Source organism: Octodon degus, unplaced genomic scaffold, assembly GCF_000260255.1.
Source record: "Octodon degus isolate 3935 unplaced genomic scaffold, OctDeg1.0 scaffold00022, whole genome shotgun sequence".
Classification (NCBI taxonomy): domain Eukaryota; kingdom Metazoa; phylum Chordata; class Mammalia; order Rodentia; family Octodontidae; genus Octodon; species Octodon degus.
The window spans coordinates 8,425,501-8,444,202 of NW_004524598.1; the positions used below are offsets into that span (position 1 = coordinate 8,425,501).

General features: G+C 36.8%; 1 protein-coding gene across 6 annotated transcripts in view; it reads left to right on the forward strand.

Moving 5' to 3' along the window:
• Casp8ap2 (caspase 8 associated protein 2) overlaps window positions 1–16,369 on the forward strand; it is a 35,567-nt gene extending 19,198 nt beyond the window's left edge. For 4 of the 6 annotated variants that reach the window (XM_004628202.2, XM_023711976.1, XM_023711977.1 and 1 more), the window contains exons 7-10: window positions 2,034–4,231; window positions 5,012–8,120; window positions 13,758–13,857; window positions 14,357–15,888. In XM_004628202.2, the coding sequence (XP_004628259.1) occupies window positions 2,034–4,231; window positions 5,012–8,120; window positions 13,758–13,857; window positions 14,357–14,413 (5,464 nt within the window). In that variant the 3' untranslated portion in view covers window positions 14,414–15,888. Of the gene's footprint in view, window positions 1–2,033; window positions 4,232–5,011; window positions 8,121–13,757; window positions 13,858–14,356; window positions 15,889–16,019 lie in introns of those variants that run through there. The other 2 variants (XR_002820469.1, XM_023711975.1) reach the window with 2 other exon arrangements.
• Window positions 16,370–18,702: the final 2,333 nt, after the last annotated feature.

Sequence of the window (18,702 nt, forward strand, 5' to 3'; positions counted from 1 at the left end):
ATAGTTATTTATTGGGTAACTGAAGACAGCCTCATTGTAATGACCATTTTACATTACGGTGATACCTCAGTGTACAAATTAATTCTTTAGGCCTTTTGAAAATAAATACAGAAAAAATATCTGTATTTACTAAGCAAAATTATTTAGTATGTACTTAGCATCAGACTGGTTCTAGAATGGTTGGGGAAGTTTCTGTATATTTGGGTCATCGGGGGAAGGGAGTTTGTACAGTGAGAAAAGAAAAACTCAGTGAATAAAATGATAAAAGTTACTTCATTAGTTGGTTTGAGCTGGTTATGCATTATTTCATAAATGTTCTGTCAGATTCTCACACCTCTGAACTGTGACTTATATTCTAGTAATAGATGTTTTTTAGTTGAAACTTAATGTTTAGTGAATTGAAAAATTGAAAGTCATGTAAGCTGAAAATAAGGTTATCTGCTGAAGTATTGCAGGTTAGAACTACAGCATCTAAATGTGTTGGTATAGGGCTGGTGAGATGGCTCAGTGGTCTAAAGCACCTACTTAGAACAAGCTTAGCAAAGCACAGGGATCGCAGTTCAATCCCCCAGCACCACATGCCAGCCAGCCCCGCCCCCTGGTGGGCTGAGCTGGCCACACACACACACACACACACACACATAAATAAATAAATAAAATTTAAATGTGTTGGTATAGGAGGAACAGTTCTATTCATGAGTCCATATAAAGTCTGCTGCATGTTGCTTTTGGTTATGTGTTTCATAAGTCTTCTTTGGCTTTATAACCACCTCCTCTTATTTCTAATTTTTTAATTTGGGTGTGTCCCCACATTTAATGTTGATTAGGAATAGATTATTGAAAAATAATAGTTGAAGGGCCAGGGAGAAAATTCAACAGAATAAGCGCCTGCCTGGCAAGCACAGGCACTGAGCTCAATACCCGGTACCTCAAAGAAAAAAAAAAAAGAAGATAAGTAATGGTTGACATGGAAGTGTGAGATAAACTTACTACAGAAAGCTAAAATGGGAGCCAGGGATATGGTACAGCACCTGCCTGGCAAGCACATGATCTTTAGTTTGATTCCTGGTACCAAAAAAAGAAAACAAAAAGCTAAAATGAAATACGTGTATTTTATTGCTAGGCAAAGTACCAATTTTCCAGAATCTTAAAACTTGGGCTTCTTTTAAATAGTAAATATACATTATTCTCCTCAAGAGTCAATCAAAATTCTATATTCTTCACTTTTGCATAGTATGTACAACTTTAAGGTGGCTGCCAAAAATTGAGTATGGTAGCATGTGCCAGCAGTTCAAAGACTGAGGAAGCAAAAGCAGGAGGATTGAGAGTTCAAGGCCAGCCCATACTACATAACAACACCCTGTTTCATAGGACAAAATAACTAAACAAAAAAGATGGCTGTTGATTCTGTGCCTTATTACAGGATTATATGTGAAGACTAGGCTATTGAATTCTATAAAGTATACTCTATGTCTGTTATTTGAAATTTTACTTTTCCTTTTATTTAGTGAAGATGATGTTAGTGAGGGAAAGAAAACAAGGCACTTGCTAAAAGAAGTGAACTTTTTGGTTGGGAGTTGTGCATCTGTGGTAAGGGAAGTCTAAAAACAGATTGTTCAATTCAGGAATAGATTGCCTTAAAACAAAGCAGGTAAGAAATAGCTGGCTATGATGGTGCATGCCTGTGATCTTAGCACTCAGAGGCAGGAAGATCACACAAGCTCAAGGCCAGCCTTAATTACATGGCAAGACTGTCTCAAAAAATAAAGGTTACATTAAGTGGCTTGTTTAACTAGAAACTGATAATTATTTATTGTTTATTCATTCATTAATACATTTATTTTCCAGGGTTTTGAAGATTGAACTCAGGGCCTTGTATATGGTAGTTACAAGGAACTATGCCTACTCTCAGTTACTCTTTTATACAGAATATAAATGTGACACTTAAAATTGAGAGGTCTACATGTGAATAAAATTTAAAGGATTATTATCTATTAATGTTGCTTTTTTTGTCAATTTTTATTTCTCAATAGATTGTCTGAGTTTTCTCATTTTCGAAATAATCATAAAACTTCAAGGACATCAGATGCAATTAGAACAAAAGATCTTAGATCCAGGTCTCCCCATTTGGACGATTGTTCAAAGACTGACCACAGAGTGAAAAGTGATGTTTCCAAAGATGTACATCATAACACTTCACTGCCAAACCTGGAAAAGGAAGGAAAATCACATTCTGAAAAAAAGAATACTTCACATTTGCCTTCATCTGTTGAGAAACACTGCACAAATGGCATTTGGTCACGTTCTCATTATCAGATGGGTGAAGGTAACTCAAATGAAGATAATAGAAGAGGGAGAAAAGACACTAGACATAGCCAGTATGGCAGAGGTACTGATAGAATACGAAAAGATTTAAGTAATAACTTTGGTGAAGGGGAACCAAGAAACACAGAGACTAGTCCAAGGCTACAAGGGCATTCTGAGAAGTATGGTAAAGGTGAGCCAAAGACTGAAAGCAAATATTCAGTGTTCAAAAGTAATACAGATTTTGACTATAAAAGTGAACGTAGTAGCTCTTCCTGGGAAAAAGAGACCTCTAGAGAAAGGTCACACGTGCGAATAGAATCTCAAAATGACAAAAAACTAGAAAGACAAAGTGAAAGATTACAGAACACAGTTAGAAAAGAATTAAAATCACAAGACAGAGAAGAAAGAAAAGTTGATCCAAAACTTAAATCAGCAATAAAAGATCAAGATCACTGGAGGAGATCTGAACGAGCATCGCTTCTTCATTCTACAAGTGAAATAAAATCTCATAGTTCCAGTAAATACCATCCAGAGGAGAGAAGAGGAAGGGAAGATTGTAAAAGAAACAGGAACTTGAGCAGTCATAATTTTCAAGTTGGAAGATGTTTATCTTCTTTTTCAAGCAGTAGAGCTCATAAACATGTGGAATTGAAGGACGTTGATGGTACACACCAATGGGAAAATACACCTTTAAAAACCGAGAGGCATAGAAATGAAGATAAGAGGAAAAGAGAGCGAGAAGATAAAGAAGAAAATCGGCATATGAAAAACGACAAAAAATCACCTATAGAACATTTGCACAAGACTAATAAAGAAACTAAGAAAACTACTGATTTAAAGGAACAGAACGGGACAAAAAATGATAAAGATGAAGTCTCTAATAATGAAGTTTCTGAAGGAATGGATAATAAAGAGTTTGCAATGAAAGCTGAGAATGGTACAAAAGAAACAAAAAATAAAGACTTAAAGTTAAGTTTTATGGAAAAATTAAACTTAACTCTTTCTCCTGCTAAAAAGCAGCCCGTTTGTCAGGATAATCATTATAAAATAACTGAAACTTCTAAAGCTAATGACATATGTGGTTCAGAGTCCTCAGTGCAGGCCGAAACAGTGACTTGGGTGCCCTCTGTCAGTGAACATGTCACTGAGAAAACCATATCAAAGTTGCTAGAGCCAAAGGATGGTCTTCCAGCAGTATCTGAACTCAGAAGCTGTAGTCCAGAAAGCAAAACAGAAAAGACTAGTTTGCTTATTAAGTCTGTTGAGGATACTACACCTTGTGGAGTGCCCATTTGTGGTCCAGAGACTTCCTCCGCATCTGTAGAAGCAGAACAAACAGAATCCTTGTTTACATCAACAGCAGAAATGGGAAAAACCATTGATGGTGCAGCTGTAGCAGATTCTGTGGTAATGAATGTATTAAAAACTGACTTTTCTCAAAACTTAGGCCTAGAACTGGATACCAAAGGACATGATGATTTGAATTCTTGTGATATTTCTGAGACTATGGAAAGGAAAGAGGGTCACTCAACTAAAGTGGCTGAAACCAGCGAAAGTGTTCTACAACCCTTGGTTGAAGAAGCTAGCATTTTGCCAGTAAATCCTTCACAACTAGATAATCCCAAACTTAAGCCTTCTCTTACAGATACACCTCTGAATGAGAGCAGCTCTTGTCATTTGGAGCCCTGCATATCTAAAGAAATTTTAACATCTTCACTTCAGCAGACTGAATTGATGAATCACAGAATGGACACTGGAGAGACAAATTCAGTATATCATGATGATGAGAACTCAGTTTTGAGCATTGACCTCAGTCAGCTGAGGCCTATTCCAGAAGCCATCAGTCCTCTAAATAGTCCAGTGAGACCTGTGGCAAAAGTTCTCAGAACGGAAAGCACACCTCCAGTTGCATTGTATAATAAAGGTATTTTTCATAATTTAAAAAGTAACATTCAGGCGTCATTGTACTAGTTATACATTGAGCCTTTAACAGTCTAAATGTGTATAAATCCTTTTATTTTCCCCCTGGCATTGGATAGAATCTGGTTTTATACATGCTGAGTACATGCTGTCCTGCTCTGGTGTACACCCACCAATTTAGTCATTAATTTGTTACTATATTATTTTGTGTTGTTGGAAACCAAACCCTGGGTCTCATGTATGTTAGCAAAATGATTCTACAACTGAGTACTATTCATCAACTGATATATTTAGCTTTTTTTTTTTTTAGATAGGGTCTCACTGTGTTGCCTAGATTGGCCTTGAACTCATGATCCTTCTGCCTCAACCTCCTAAGTAAGCTGGTATTATAAGTATGTGCCAATGTACCTGGTTTAATTCTTTATACAAAAAAAGTAGCAGTAGGACAGATTAAATTCTTAAATTGTAGTTCATTGTAGATTTGTACATTTTTAAAAAAATGAATTACCTTAGTATATAATTTTTGTAGATATAAGAAGGAAATGTCAAATGACCAAGACTCCATGGGTGAAGCTGGGCACAGTAGCATATGCCTATACCACAGCACTATGGGAGATTGAAGCAGAATTGCAAATTGAAGCTTTACCTGTACAACAGTAAAACCCAAGCTCAAAATAAATAATACAGAAATAGGAAAAAAAAAGGGGGGGGGGGGTTGTAGACCTTTGGTACTATGAAAGAAAAAAAAATAACGATGGCATTAATACTGCTTTTCTCTTTCCAGGTGTGCTTCCACCAAATTCAACTTACTCAACTTCCAAGAGTCAGTCTGATCTCAACAAGGAAAATCAAAAGCCAGTTTGTAAATTTGACAAATGTACAGAAGCAGACTCCTATATGAATTCATCTTTACATGAACTAGAAGAAGGAGAAATTCTAACTGACAGTGAAGACTCCAGTGTACAAACAAATTTGGAGAAAAATGACAAACCTAAATCTGCTGCAGCACAGAACACAAAAACAAACTCAGGAAGTAGGAAAAGCGCTGCTCATATGAACATAGACCATAGGAAAACATATGTAAAAATCCACCAGACCAACACTAGGTGGCACAAAAACCCAAGTGGATCTCAGAGGTCTTCAAAAACAAAGAGAAAAGATGAAACAATGAGTACTTCCAGCTTGGAGAAAATAGTTTCAATCATTGCTGTGCCTTGTTCTATAGGAGAGATTATGCATATGTTACAAATGATTAAAAAGCATGTAAAGAAAAATTACATGAAATTCAAGGTAAAGTTTTCATTGCTACAATTTCACAGAATTATTGAGTCTGCTATTTTGAGTTTTACTTCACTAATTAAACACCTTGACTTATCCAAGATCTCTAAGTCAGTAACTAGTTTACAGAAGAATCTCTGTGATTTTATTGAATCTAAACTTAAGGAAGTTAAGAAAAATGGCATAGTTGATCGCTTATTTGAACAGCAGCTGCCAGATATGAAAAAAAAATTATGGAAGTTTGTAGATGAACAACTTGATTATTTGTTGGCAAAGCTTAAGAAAATCTTACTGAAGTTTTATTCTCTAAACTTTGGAAGTGACAGTGATGAAGAAAAGCTTGAAAAAGCAAAAAAAGACAGAGTACAATATTCAAATAGACAGAAGGGAAATCTCGATGACAACAAAAAAGAAATGCTAAGAGAAAAGTTGCCAAAATCAGAACACTCTGTAAATTTTAAGTCTTTGCCAGGATCTAAAAAAACTGAGGAAAAACAAGATCAGAATAACTCCGGTATTAACATTGTAAAGCATGACATTAAAAGAAGTTTTAACACCTGCTTTGATAATATAAAAAACTGTCAATCTGAAGCACACTCTTTGGAACTAAACTGTCTGAAAGGCTCTAAGCCAGTTGAAAATGAAAGCAACGCTGTAGAGGATTCACAATTGCCCCAGCATGCTTCTTTGAAGTCAGAACGTGGTTTTGAGATTCTTACTGAACAGCAGACATCAAGCCTTACTTTTAATTTAGTGAGTGATGCTCAGATGGGTGAAATATTTAAAAGTTTATTACAAGGTTCTGATCTTTTGGACAGCAGTGTTAATTGTACTGATAAATCTGAGTGGGAGTTAAAGACTCCAGAAAAACAGCTTCTAGAGAGTCTTAAATGTGAATCTATACCAGCTTGTGCAACAGAAGAGCTAGTTACAGAGGTGATTTCTCCAGGTCCTAAAATGATTAGTGATGATAATTGGTCTTTATTATCATCTGAAAAAGGTCCATCTCTGCCTTCAGGACTTTCTTTGCCAGTTCATCCTGATGTTTTAGATGAAAATTGTATGTTTGAGGTTTCTACTAACCTTGCTCTAAATAAAGAAAACATATGCAGTTCAGAAAAGAGCAAGGCCTGCATTTCTTCCATACTCATTGAAGATCTTGCAGTCTCTTTAACTGTACCTTCACCCCTGAAGTCAGATGGTCATCTCAGTTTCTTAAAACCTGAAGTTTTGTCTAGTTCAACTCCTGAAGAAGTTATTAGTGCACATTTCAGTGAAGATGCTTTACTTGAAGAAGAGGATGCATCTGAACAAGATATTCATTTAGCTCTAGAGTCTGATAATTCAAGCAGTAAATCAAGTTGTTCATCTTGGACAAGCAGGTCTGTTGCCCCTGGTTTTCAGTATCACCCTAATCTACCCATGCATGCTGTCATAATGGAAAAGTCCAATGATCATTTTATTGTCAAAATACGGCGTGCAGCTCCGTCCACCTCCTCCGCTCTCAAACAGGGTAAGGTAGCTGATGAGTCATTGGCGTCTTTGCCTGGAGATGAAAAGGAAACTGATGATGTAGCAAAGAAGGAACATATTTCATGTCAGCATGCAGGTTTTAAGTCTGTGGAGGAGCTGGAAACCTGCAACAATAGCAATACCAGTAAATCAGTTAACGAACAGAGCTCTGTGATACAAACACAGGTTCCTGATATATATGAATTTCTTAAGGATGCTTCAGGAAAGGCCAGTCATGATGATGAAGTACCTGGTAATTGTTTCAAGTTGCACCAAGTATGGGAATCGAAAGTGCCTGAAAACATTGAAGAATTGCCTTCAGTGGAAGAAGTTCCACACTCTGTCGAGGATCATCTTCCAAACACATTAATAGACTTAACAAAAGATCCAGTAACTGAGACAAAAAACTTGGGGGAATTAATAGAAGTAACAGTTTTAAATATTGATCAGTTGGGATGTTCTGGAGACAACTTAGATCAAAGTGCTCAAATACTGAATCATTCTTTGAAGCCCGAAACTATAGATGCTTTTATTGATTTAACACAAGATGCTTCAAGCAAAAGTAAAAATGAAGGTAACCATCCTGTGTTAGCAGTGGAAGGCTTGGGGTGTCAGGTGATATGTGTGGATGAAGACAACTGTAAGGAAAAGGTGCAACTGGCAGGCAGGCCTTTGGAATATGTTGGTGAAGAAACCTGTATAGACTTGACCACAGAATCTCCTCATTCATATGAAGTAAAGAAAGATGATTTAAAATCAGAACCAGTGTCAAATTCTAATGGTTCAGAGTTGCCTGGGACTTTAGCTAATGTTCAAAAGAAAAGAAAAAAATTTTCTGACCTAAATCATTCTCAGAAGAAACAAAGACAGGAGACAGACTTAACCAATACAGAAGAGACAAAGAAACTTATCCAAGATTCTAATGAAGATAATGAAGCTCTTCAAAAGAAAGCCAGTAAGAAAGGGACGGTGAATAAAGATTCTTCCTCAACAGTAAGCCAGGAGATTAAGAATTCACCAGCACCTCTTACCACTTCTCCTACAAGTCTTTATGCAAAGAATGTTATTAAGAAGAAGGGAGAAATTACACTTTTATGGACAAGGTAAGGATTTTAATCATTGGGAAATTTTGAGAGGTCAGCAATGTAATCTGTCATTTCATTAGAATCTATTCTATTCTAAACTATTCATTATTTCCAAAAAGTTAGTTGAAGGTCCATACCCTAAGTGTAATAGCTGTACTATAGAACATTCTAGAGTTATGTGTGTGTGTGTGTGTGTGCGCGTGTGCGCACATAGTGTAAGATATTGAACCCAGTATCATATATAATAGGCAAGTACTCTACCATTTAACTACATCCTCACCCCTTATTTTTGAGGCAGGGTCATTTTTAAATTAATCTTACTGGTACATTTTAGATACACATAATGATAACATCATACAGAATTTATAACTATACATGATAATGTCTTGATTTATTTTTCTCTTCCCTACCTTCAATCCCTGTTCCATTAGTTACAAAAGTTTAACATGTGTATTCAATTTATTTTATTTTAAGAGTATGTTCTCAAGGTGTAGCCATTTACCTAGAAATGTCTTGTTTACCCTTTTATATGACAGAGTAGACAGGGTTTGTTTAATTTCCCAGACTGTCTTTGAACTTGTAGTCTTGACTGGGGATGTAGCTCAGTGGCACAGTACCTGCCTGTCAAGTGAGAGGTTATGAGTTTGTTTCCCAGTATCAAAAACCAAAAACTTGCAATCAATCCTCTGTCATTCCTCCTAAACAACTGAGACTACAAGTATATGCCACCATACCTAGGCTTGAAAATAGTTTTAACCAGGGATGTGAGTTAAGTCTCTTAAGTTGATCTTTCCAGTGTATTTTTATCTTTACTTTGATATTTATTTATTTATTTGTGTGTGTGTGTGTGTGTGTGTGTGTGGCCAGCTCAGCCCACCAGGGGGTGGGGCTGGCTGGCATGTGGTGCTGGGGGATTGAACTGCGATCCCTGTGCTTTGCTAAGCTTGTTCTAAGTAGGTGCTTTAGACCACTGAGCCATCTCACCAGCCCTATCTTTACTTTGTATTAAAATTAATTCATCTTTTTTTTTTTTTTTTTTGATGGAAAAAATAAATTCTTTGGAAGGAAGATTATAAGTACATTTGAGAAAGAGGGAATAGTATAATGAAACAAGAAGTGGGATTATGTGTAATTTGACTTCCCCCTAAATTAAAAGTTTATTTCCTAAGTAGGTTGTACTTTTTATGTGAACTTTTTAAAAATTGCAGATATTAATACCCCACACCAGACATAATGGTAAGTTTAGTTGGGAAACATTGTACTAGAAATGGGTGGTTCCCAAACTTGATGAAGAAAGCTGGTGACTCTGTCACTTTTTCTTTCCTTTTTTTTCTATTGAAATGAAATATATGACACCCAAAATTAAGGAAGGAAAGATTTATTTAGCTCACAGTTGGTGGAGGTTTTAGTTTTAGTTTGTAATCAGCTGGCTCTAAGGCAGGGTGGCATGGCACAGGGTAACAGTTTAGGCAACAGAACACAGCAAAAGCTAAAATTGAGAAGTTTTTTTGGTTTTTGTTTTGTTTTGTTTTTTGGGGGGCTGACCCGGGCTGCCTTAAGGGCAGGTCTGATAAGGCCTATGGAGCTGGGGATGGAACTGAGGTATCAAGTCCCTTATGTGTTTGCATAAGAAGGCATTTAAACAACTGGGCTAACTGGAAGGCCCCTTAGCAAAAGCTAAAGAAGGGAGAATAAACACCCCCCCCCACCTCCACCTTCTTTCCTCTTTCACAAGAGGGAAGGCACCCTCTTCTACAAGCTGAGAATGTTTACAAAGTAAGAACTCTGGCTCTCTGCTGAATCACTTAGTTGAACTTTATAAACTTTTAAAGTAGACACACTGAACAGCATCCTAGAACAGTAGGGGCAAAGTAATGATCTACTTATCAAATTAGCAACCAAGTACATTTTTTAAAAGCTGTTTTTAGATATAAAGAAATGTTTATTTTTAACATTTTACAACTTAACATTATATAGCAGGTTTAATAATCTTTAAGAATCAGTATTAAATCTGTAAAACATCATACTACATTGGAACCATAACATTTTGCCCCTGGTCCCCCAAAGATTCATGCACATCCCTTATCTTCAGGAGTTGCCAAAGCCCAAACAGTTTTAGCATTGTTAAAAAGTCAAGTCCTGGGGCTGGTGGGATGGCTCAGTGGTCTAAAGCACCTACTTAGAACAAGCTTAGCAAAGCACAGGGACCGCGGTTCAATCCCCCAGCACCACATGCCAGCCAGCCCCGCCCCCTGGTGGGCTGAGCTGGCCACACACACACACACACATACAAAAAAAAAAAAAAAAAAATTTAAAAAAAAAAAAAAAAGTAAAGTCCTAAGTTCCCTCTGAGATTTAAAGCAAACTTTTAGCTCTAAGCCCCTGTACAAATGAAAACAGAGTTTAACAATTTTAACATTTAATAGCACAAGATAAACAAAGCAAGTCTAAAATCTAACAGGGCAAACATTGAGTCCTATAATTTTACTTCTAGCATGTGAAGGAATTTGTGCCACACTGAGTTCTACAGGGCTTGTGGATTTTTTTTGTTTGCTTGCTTTTGTTTTTAAGATTATTTACATTTTCGGCTTTTTTAAACTCTGGGGGGGTTTTATTGCACTTTACTACGCTTTTTACTCACAGTCTTATCTACTGCCCTCTCAAGGTACACTGTGTGGCCTCCCAGGCCTTTTGAAGTCGAGGTGGAAGACTTTTTAACTCTTCCATTTTGTATGTACATAAAACCAGTGCCATAGGGATGATATCGGGGTCTGCTGCCAGGTGGAGTAGTAGATAGGATTTCCCCGCCCCATGGCTATAGGGGTCAAGTACCTGGATCACTGGGCACTATGAATCTAATTTTGAGGGACAAATATTTTTACGCCACTGCCATTTTGAGAATTCTTTTTTCATTTTTGGCTGGCTCAGGCTACCTTAAGGGCCCTGCGGTACTGGGAATCGAATTACAGTCCCTTGCCCCTGACTGATTTTGCTCAAGAAGGCACTTTAAACAACTGAGCTAACCTGCCAGCCCCAACCACTGCCAATTTGGAACCTGGTACTCGGTGCCTTTTTATTAAAGCAGAGTTTTGTTTTGTTTTTTTCTTGTTTTGTTTTTGTATTTTAGGGAAGGGTCTACAGGATATTCAGGGTCTCACAACTAGATCAGACTCACAGTGATCCGTCTGTTTACAGCCTCCCAAGAGCTGGGATCACAGGCTTCTGCCACCAGGCCCAGTCTCAATTGCTGTCTCAGTGCACCCCAGGGGCGTGGCCGGCACAGCAGGCCCAGGGATTGAAACCCCAGCCCCTGAGCCTGCTTGCAGGCGCTTTTTAATCCACTGAGCTATTTGGCCAGCCCCTAAAGCAGAGTTTTTACTTTTGCAGTTTTAAAGCTACAAAGAGTGGAGATTGTGCTGCTTTTTGTGATGCCCTCAGACGTTTTTTTTTTTCCTTTTAAAGCAATGGAGATTTCCTCAGCTCTGTCTTTGTAGTTTGTAGCTTTATTAGAATTTGGGGGGGGGGGGCTACATTTTAAGTCATTTTGCTGGGCTCTTTACTCTTGACTTGTAATATAAATTTGACTAAAAGCCCCCAATAATAGCCATGCTACAGCCTCAATATTTGACTTTGAAAATTATTTTTCCCAGATTACTTTGTCACCCTCAATCTTAGTCTTGAGCAAAGTCTCTGGATATGAGTAAAACGTAGACAAAATTTTGCCAATCCATGACACACCATCTGGAGTCTAACCCTCAGTGCAGTCCCTTTTAACAGAAACCTCTTGAGTATGATATTTACCAATAGGACCTTTGTCAGCCTTTTGGTCCTTTGAGCTCTGACCAGAATCTTGCATACAGAACAGCCAAAGGCATTTTATTGGTCTTTTTTCTTTTTAGGTGAAATCTTAAAAATTTTGAGCTTTTTAAATTGACGCAATAGACAATATCCTAGAGTAATAAGGGCATGTTCTTTATACCCCAGGATATAAAACCGCTGTTATTTAGTTAAGCATTTATTTATTTGTAATGTATTTTGGTACAGAGTCTCACTATGCAGCTCAGACTTGTAGTGATCCTCTTATTTTCAGCCTCTCTGGCACTGGGATTATAGGCATGTGCCACCACAGCCAGACTGGCTCAGTGCGCCCCATGGTGGGACCAGCATGTCATGTGGTGCCAGGGTCTAAACCCCAGTCCCTACACTAGTTAAGCTTTTAAATTCCTCAAATTGACACAATGTATCAATCATAAGACTGGCTTTCTTAAAACTAGTGATTTTTTTTTAATACCACAATACTCGGACCCTCATGTTAAGTAGCTTGCTGGTAGCAGAGTAAAGTCAAAGAGATTATAATAAACACCCATTCAGTTAGACTATATTGGCTAGGCATGGTGGTACGTGCCTGTAATCCCAGTATTTGGGAGGCCGAGGCAGGAGAATGAGTTCAAGGATGCCTGCACCACAAAATGAGACCTTGTCTCAATAAATAAATGAACTGTATGGAAAGAGATAAATCTAGAAATTAGTAGTTCAGTATTCTATTTTTAATTCTGGTTTGGAATCTATGATCATCTTTAGGCTAGTTTTTCTTTTTTTTTTTTTTTCATACTGGGTATTGAACCTAGGACCTTTTTTATTTATATATTTATGTTCACTAAGTAGTCAGGCTACACTCAAATTTATAATCCTACTGCCTAGGCCTCCCAGAGTACTTGGATTGTGTGTGTGTGTGTGTGTATGTGTGTGTGTGTGTGCTACCACATACAACATGGCCTTAATTTTTTTGTTTTTATGTGTGTGGTATCGGGAATTAACCTCAGGGCCTTTGTACTGCACTGCATCCTCAGGTTTGTATTTTATTTTTTCATTTTGAGACAAGTTGTGGCTAAATTACCCAGGCTGGCCTTAAAATTTGGTTCCTCCTGCCTCATCTTCCCAGAGTGCTGGGATTATAGGAATGTACTACAACTACCAAAAGGGCTCTAATGTTTTAAGTAGCATATGTATTAAAACACATTCACAACAGAACTATAATTTATATGTTTCACTGCTGAGTGGCTTGAACTACTGATGGTATATATATGAGGGTAGGCTTTTATTAATTTTATTAGTAAAAAGACTGATAAGAGTGATAAGATTTGGCCAAATACAGTGGCACACACCTGTAATCCCAGGACTCGGGAGGCTGAGGCAAAAGGCCCACCTACACTACAAAGTGAGTTGAAGGCCAGCCTGGAGTACTTAACAAACTCTGTCCCAAAAAGACTTTAAAAAAAAAAGTGAGGTGATTAGATCACTTTGTATCACCAGTAGTGCAAACTGCCCAATGGGATATTTATGTATGTACCACCAGTGGTTCAAGCTGGGAGGAACCTGTTACAGGTAGAATTAAAAGCAACAACTAATTTTCTTACTAGAAAAATAACTTAGTACTTTTATTCTGGAAAGTTAGTAAATATAATCTCAAAGAATAAAATCATACATACTCTTGCTTCTCAGCAATAACCATTCTCCAAATCTTGATATATAGACTCTTCTTCCCCTGTAGGTTTTAATAAGACTGTCATTCCTCTTGGTGGGTATTAAAGCAATGAAATCTATTAACCTTCTCCTCCAACTTATAAAGGCTGACTATAATTTCTCCCTTCTTAGAAATGATGACCGGGAAATTTTACTAGAGTGTCAGAAAAGAAGGCCATCGCTGAAAACGTTCACACATTTAGCTGTCAAATTAAATAAAAATCCAAATCAGGTAACAAGCCCAATTTTTATATCTCTGTTGGTTACTTGCCATAATTACATTTAATTTTTTGTTTTATTTATTTATTTATTTTGCGGAACCGGCGATTGAACTCAGACCCTTGCGCTTGCCAGGCAAGTGCTTATTCTACTGGGCCATCTCATTTCCCCAACCCCTTAGATTTAACTTTTTAACATATTAAAATACTTATTAGCCTATTTCTTTAAAAAGATGAATAAATGTAAGACTATTAAAGTTGGTGGTTGTGAAAAAAGTGTCTTATCGACTCTTATTTGATCACAGGCAATTTGGTAGTGATGCTTGCTTGTTTAATAAAATTTAATATTAAACAGTTTAAGCAATCGACCTTTAATATGAGGATATTTCATTTCTCTAATCATTTAATCTCATTGTTGAGCATAACTGGCTGTCTGCAGATGTTTTTTTTTGAAAGCATCAAAGATTTTTAAAAACTGAAATATTTACAATGATTATCACTTTAACTTTTCAGGTTTCAGAAAGATTCCAGCAGCTAAAGAAGCTCTTTGAAAAGTCGAAATGCAGGTAGCTAATGGTCAAACTACAGGAGACTAGTATAGAAAATGATTGACACATCATACATCATTTGCAGCTGGCCCATTAACCACTGCAGATGTGGGCAGTGGGTGAGGGAGCAGCACCGGTAGAGTTCCCGCGTCAGTCACAGGTTGGGACGCTTGCAGGCAGCCCAGGTTCTGGCATGCACAGGGCCATACTCCTGAAGCCTGCTGCAGACCAGCATGGCATCTCCTCAGCTTTCAGATTGCTGATGAGTCTAAGGTGAGGGATATCGATTTGATATGACTAATAATTTCTTTTAGATAAAGAAGAATAAAGAAAAATATTTGTGACTAATACTATATTTCATAACTGGTGAAGTCTATGTGGTCATTATAATTTAATATTTCTCACATTTTTATGAGGCATACTTATGCTTTAGAATACAAGATATATGTTCCTAATATGAAGTCCATTGACATCTAAATAGATGACAGCATTACTGCATTAAGTTATTGATACTGTTCACAGACATGCTTGCTCAGTTTCTTTAAGCCATTCGTGCATATTAAAAACTAATATTTAAATTTATTGGCACGTTTTTATGTCAGACTTCAGTGAAGTGCTTTTTTGGATTTTCAGGGAAGAAAAAATAATATTAACATTTACTGTATTCGCTGTATTTTTCATTGGATTTTTAGTAAAAATTATTTGAATGCAAAACATCTAGTTTTAAATTAAGTTCAAATTAAATCCAAATAGAAGCTATTTGGACACAGATCAATCTTTATTTCTACCTCCATGTAAGTTACTATCTAATACTAAAGCAACTGGTTTGCTAGTGAGATCTTCAAAAGATATTTGCTGGTTTACTGTGAATTTGTATCACAGTGTCTCCACCAAATAATGGAGAATTTTGGAAAGAAGCTTAGTCTAAGCCTAAAGAACTTTAAAAGAATACAGCATTAGGCATAAGTGGCTTCCTTAGTTTACAGATTGTGTCTCCATTAAGGTTTCTGCTACCTTTAAAAAACTAACCTCAATTTGTTACTTTAACATTACCTAAAAATATGATTTCTGTTCTCTTGTGAAGATAATATAAATTCAGAGCGGAACTAACTTGGTTCTGGAAATGATGCTAAAATTTCAAATTCCATTGTACATGTAAAATCATTAAAAGTTTTGCAGATATAAAATCTCTCAACTAATTTGATATTTGGGGAGAGTGTATGATCATACACAGATTTATTTCATTCCTAGTTGTCTCTTAACTGATTTTACTTTCCCCCAAGTATTATGGTTTCATTAAATTCTTACCAAAATTGCAGTATGACAGTGGTTATCAAACAGATTCTGTAAAAGTTGTATTTTTAACACCAGTACTATGTAAGTAGAGGTAAAAAGGAGTACTTACACAGGTGGACTTGGTAATTCACAGCTGTAATCCCAGCGCTTGGGAGGCTGAAGCAGAAAGATCACCATGATTTCGAGGCCATTCTGGGCTACTTAGTGAGTTCAAAGCCAGTCTAAAGGACATGGTGAGACTCTGTCTAAAAAAAAAATTAAATTTATCACTTAATAAAAATGGTCATACCACAAAAATAAAATCATAACTTTAGCATTTTCTTACATTACAGATAAGTGGCTGAATTCCTTGGAGTTTTAATTGATATATCATACTACAGAGAAGCTTCAAATTCCTCATGTTTTAAATGGGGAACTAGAGGGAGGTTTTATTGAGCTTTGATTATTAAGTGATAGCCAACCTACATTTGTCATTACTTGTTAATCTCAGATCAGTATATTTGTTTATTCCAGTCATCAGTCTGACTTGCTTACCTATTACTGGTCAAAATATTTATTTTTGAACATTAGAACTTATTACCAAATGAAAGCAACAGTGTGGCATAGTATTGAAACCTTAGTTTTGATATTTCAAATAAATAATTTTCTCTAGATTTTTTAAAAAGTTTTGTAGCATTTTAAACAAGTGTTTAGTTCATTTTCATTCATTTTTATGTTTTTATAATTGTCTCATTTTGGTAAGTTGTAAAATTAAATAGTATACTTGTAAATATGTATAATTATGATGTAAAATACTATGTGTCAAGGATTTTTTTTAATCTGTATAAAACTTTTGTATAGTTTGCTTTCGATAATGGTAATGTATAATAAAACCATTTGAGTTCTATTATGTTTGATTAGAATGTTTCTTTTAATATGGGTTTTTTGGTGTTTTTTTTTTTTTTTTTTTTTTTTTTTTTTTTTGCGGAACCGAGGATTGAACTCAGATCCTTGCACTTGCCCGGCAAGCACTTATTCTACTGAGCCATCTCTCCGGCCCCAACTTTTAATATGTTTAGTTAATAATTAAAGGAAATAAAACCCCTGAGGACATGTAAGATACTTTGAAGTATTTCATGGAAATATTTATAGGGAAATGGAATGTAGCTGGCTAAGTGGCCATGAATAGGTTCATTAGAGAAAATCTTTTGCCATTGTTTGCTTTCTTGTAGCATGCATTGGTACTATCAAAACCATATCTCTGCTGCAGATATCTGCAAATAAAGTTAGAATAGAACAAAAGGGGTGAAAATTTTGGGAAGTAAATACAAAAATTGACTAGCTTGACTAGCCTGATAGCTCAGCAGACTAAAGCGCCTGCTTAGACAGAGCGCAGCAGCCAGGGTTCAATCCCCCACATCCTGGGCTGGGCCCATCCATGGGGCGCACTGAGATGGTGATTGAAACTGGGCATGGTGGTGCCCATCTGTAATCCCAGCACTTGGGAGGCTGAAAATAGGAGAATCACTACAAGTCCGACCTATGTAGTGAGACCCTGTAGACCCTGTCCTAAATATAGAAAAAAAATTGACTAGCTTGACATTACTTCTGTACTCTTCCAGAGTTACTTCTGTACTCTTCCCCTCTGGTCTTATAGGACTCATAGTTTACAATAGACTTTAAATGTGTCTTTTCTCATTGCCTTTTTTTCCCAGTGTCCAGAGAGGGAGCCGTGATACAAAGGATTGCTTGGTAGATAATGAAGTAGAACAGTTAACTGGATGTGTAATGCTGAGGCCTTTCACCATTGGGCTGATCCCTTTTCCTCTCTTGGAATATTGAGCACAGGCTGTAGCACTGGCCATTGGGAGGGCACAGTGATATATGCGTGTAATCTCAGTGCTCAGAAGCAGAGGTAGGAGGATTGCTGCCTCAACTTCATAGTGAGATCCTATGTTAAAATATCAAGGGGCCAAGGAGATGGCTTGGGGCCGAGGAGATGGCTTAGTGAAGTAAGCACTTCCCTGGCAAGTGCAAGGGCCTGAGTTCGATCCCCAGTTCTGCAAAAAAAAAAAAAAAAAAAAATCAAAACCAAACATTTATCAATGTGATAGAAGAACTAATGAAACATAAAGAATGTAATCAAATGAAATAAAAAAGAATGGACACAGGGATCAGAGAATATAGGCCAGTGGTAGAATACTTGCCTGGCATGTATGAGGCCCCTAGGACAATTCCTGCAAAAAAGTAGGGAAATAGGAAAGTTAATGGAGATGGGTGACAGACATGGATGTACCAACTTTGAGACAGTAAGAGAGACAAAAGTTTAGAGATAAAAAGACACAGTTCAAAATAAGAGACAAAGATGTACTCATATCTGAACACAAACGTAAAACAAGAAAGATGTGAAAATCTTTCATATACAGAGTAAATGTAGAAATAATCAGATTAACCTGCATTTTCTCAGGCCCAAAGGCATAAGAAAACAATGTAATACTTTAAGAGTACTAGTGTCAGGGCTGGAGAGACAGCTTAATGGCATAAGCGCCTGCCTGGCAAGCTCAGGGTCCCAAGTTCAATCCCTGGTACTGCAAAAAAAAGTACTAGACTTAAAATTTTATATTAATTTAAAGTGTACTAGACTTAAAATTTTATATTAATTTAAAGTATCAGATGTGAAGGGTTAATAACTTGAAATGATTAACCATCAAAAATACACACATTGATCATATAATCCCAGCTCTTGGGAGGTGGAGGCAGGAGGATTACTACGAGTTCGAGGCCAGCCTGTGCTGCATAGTTCAAGGCCAGTCTGGACTACATGGCAAGGTCCTGTCTTAAAAAAGCAAAAGTTCAAAAAATAGACCATGAAAATTTTGGAGGAAAAACTCAGAGATGTTATAAAAGTGAGGTTGATTTGATGGCCTTAACCTTAATAAACTCTGCATTGCATCCAGACAATATGCACATGATGAAGCGTGGAGAACAATAAAGCATGTGAATATTAAAATTGCTTTTAAAAAAATTCCTTGCCTC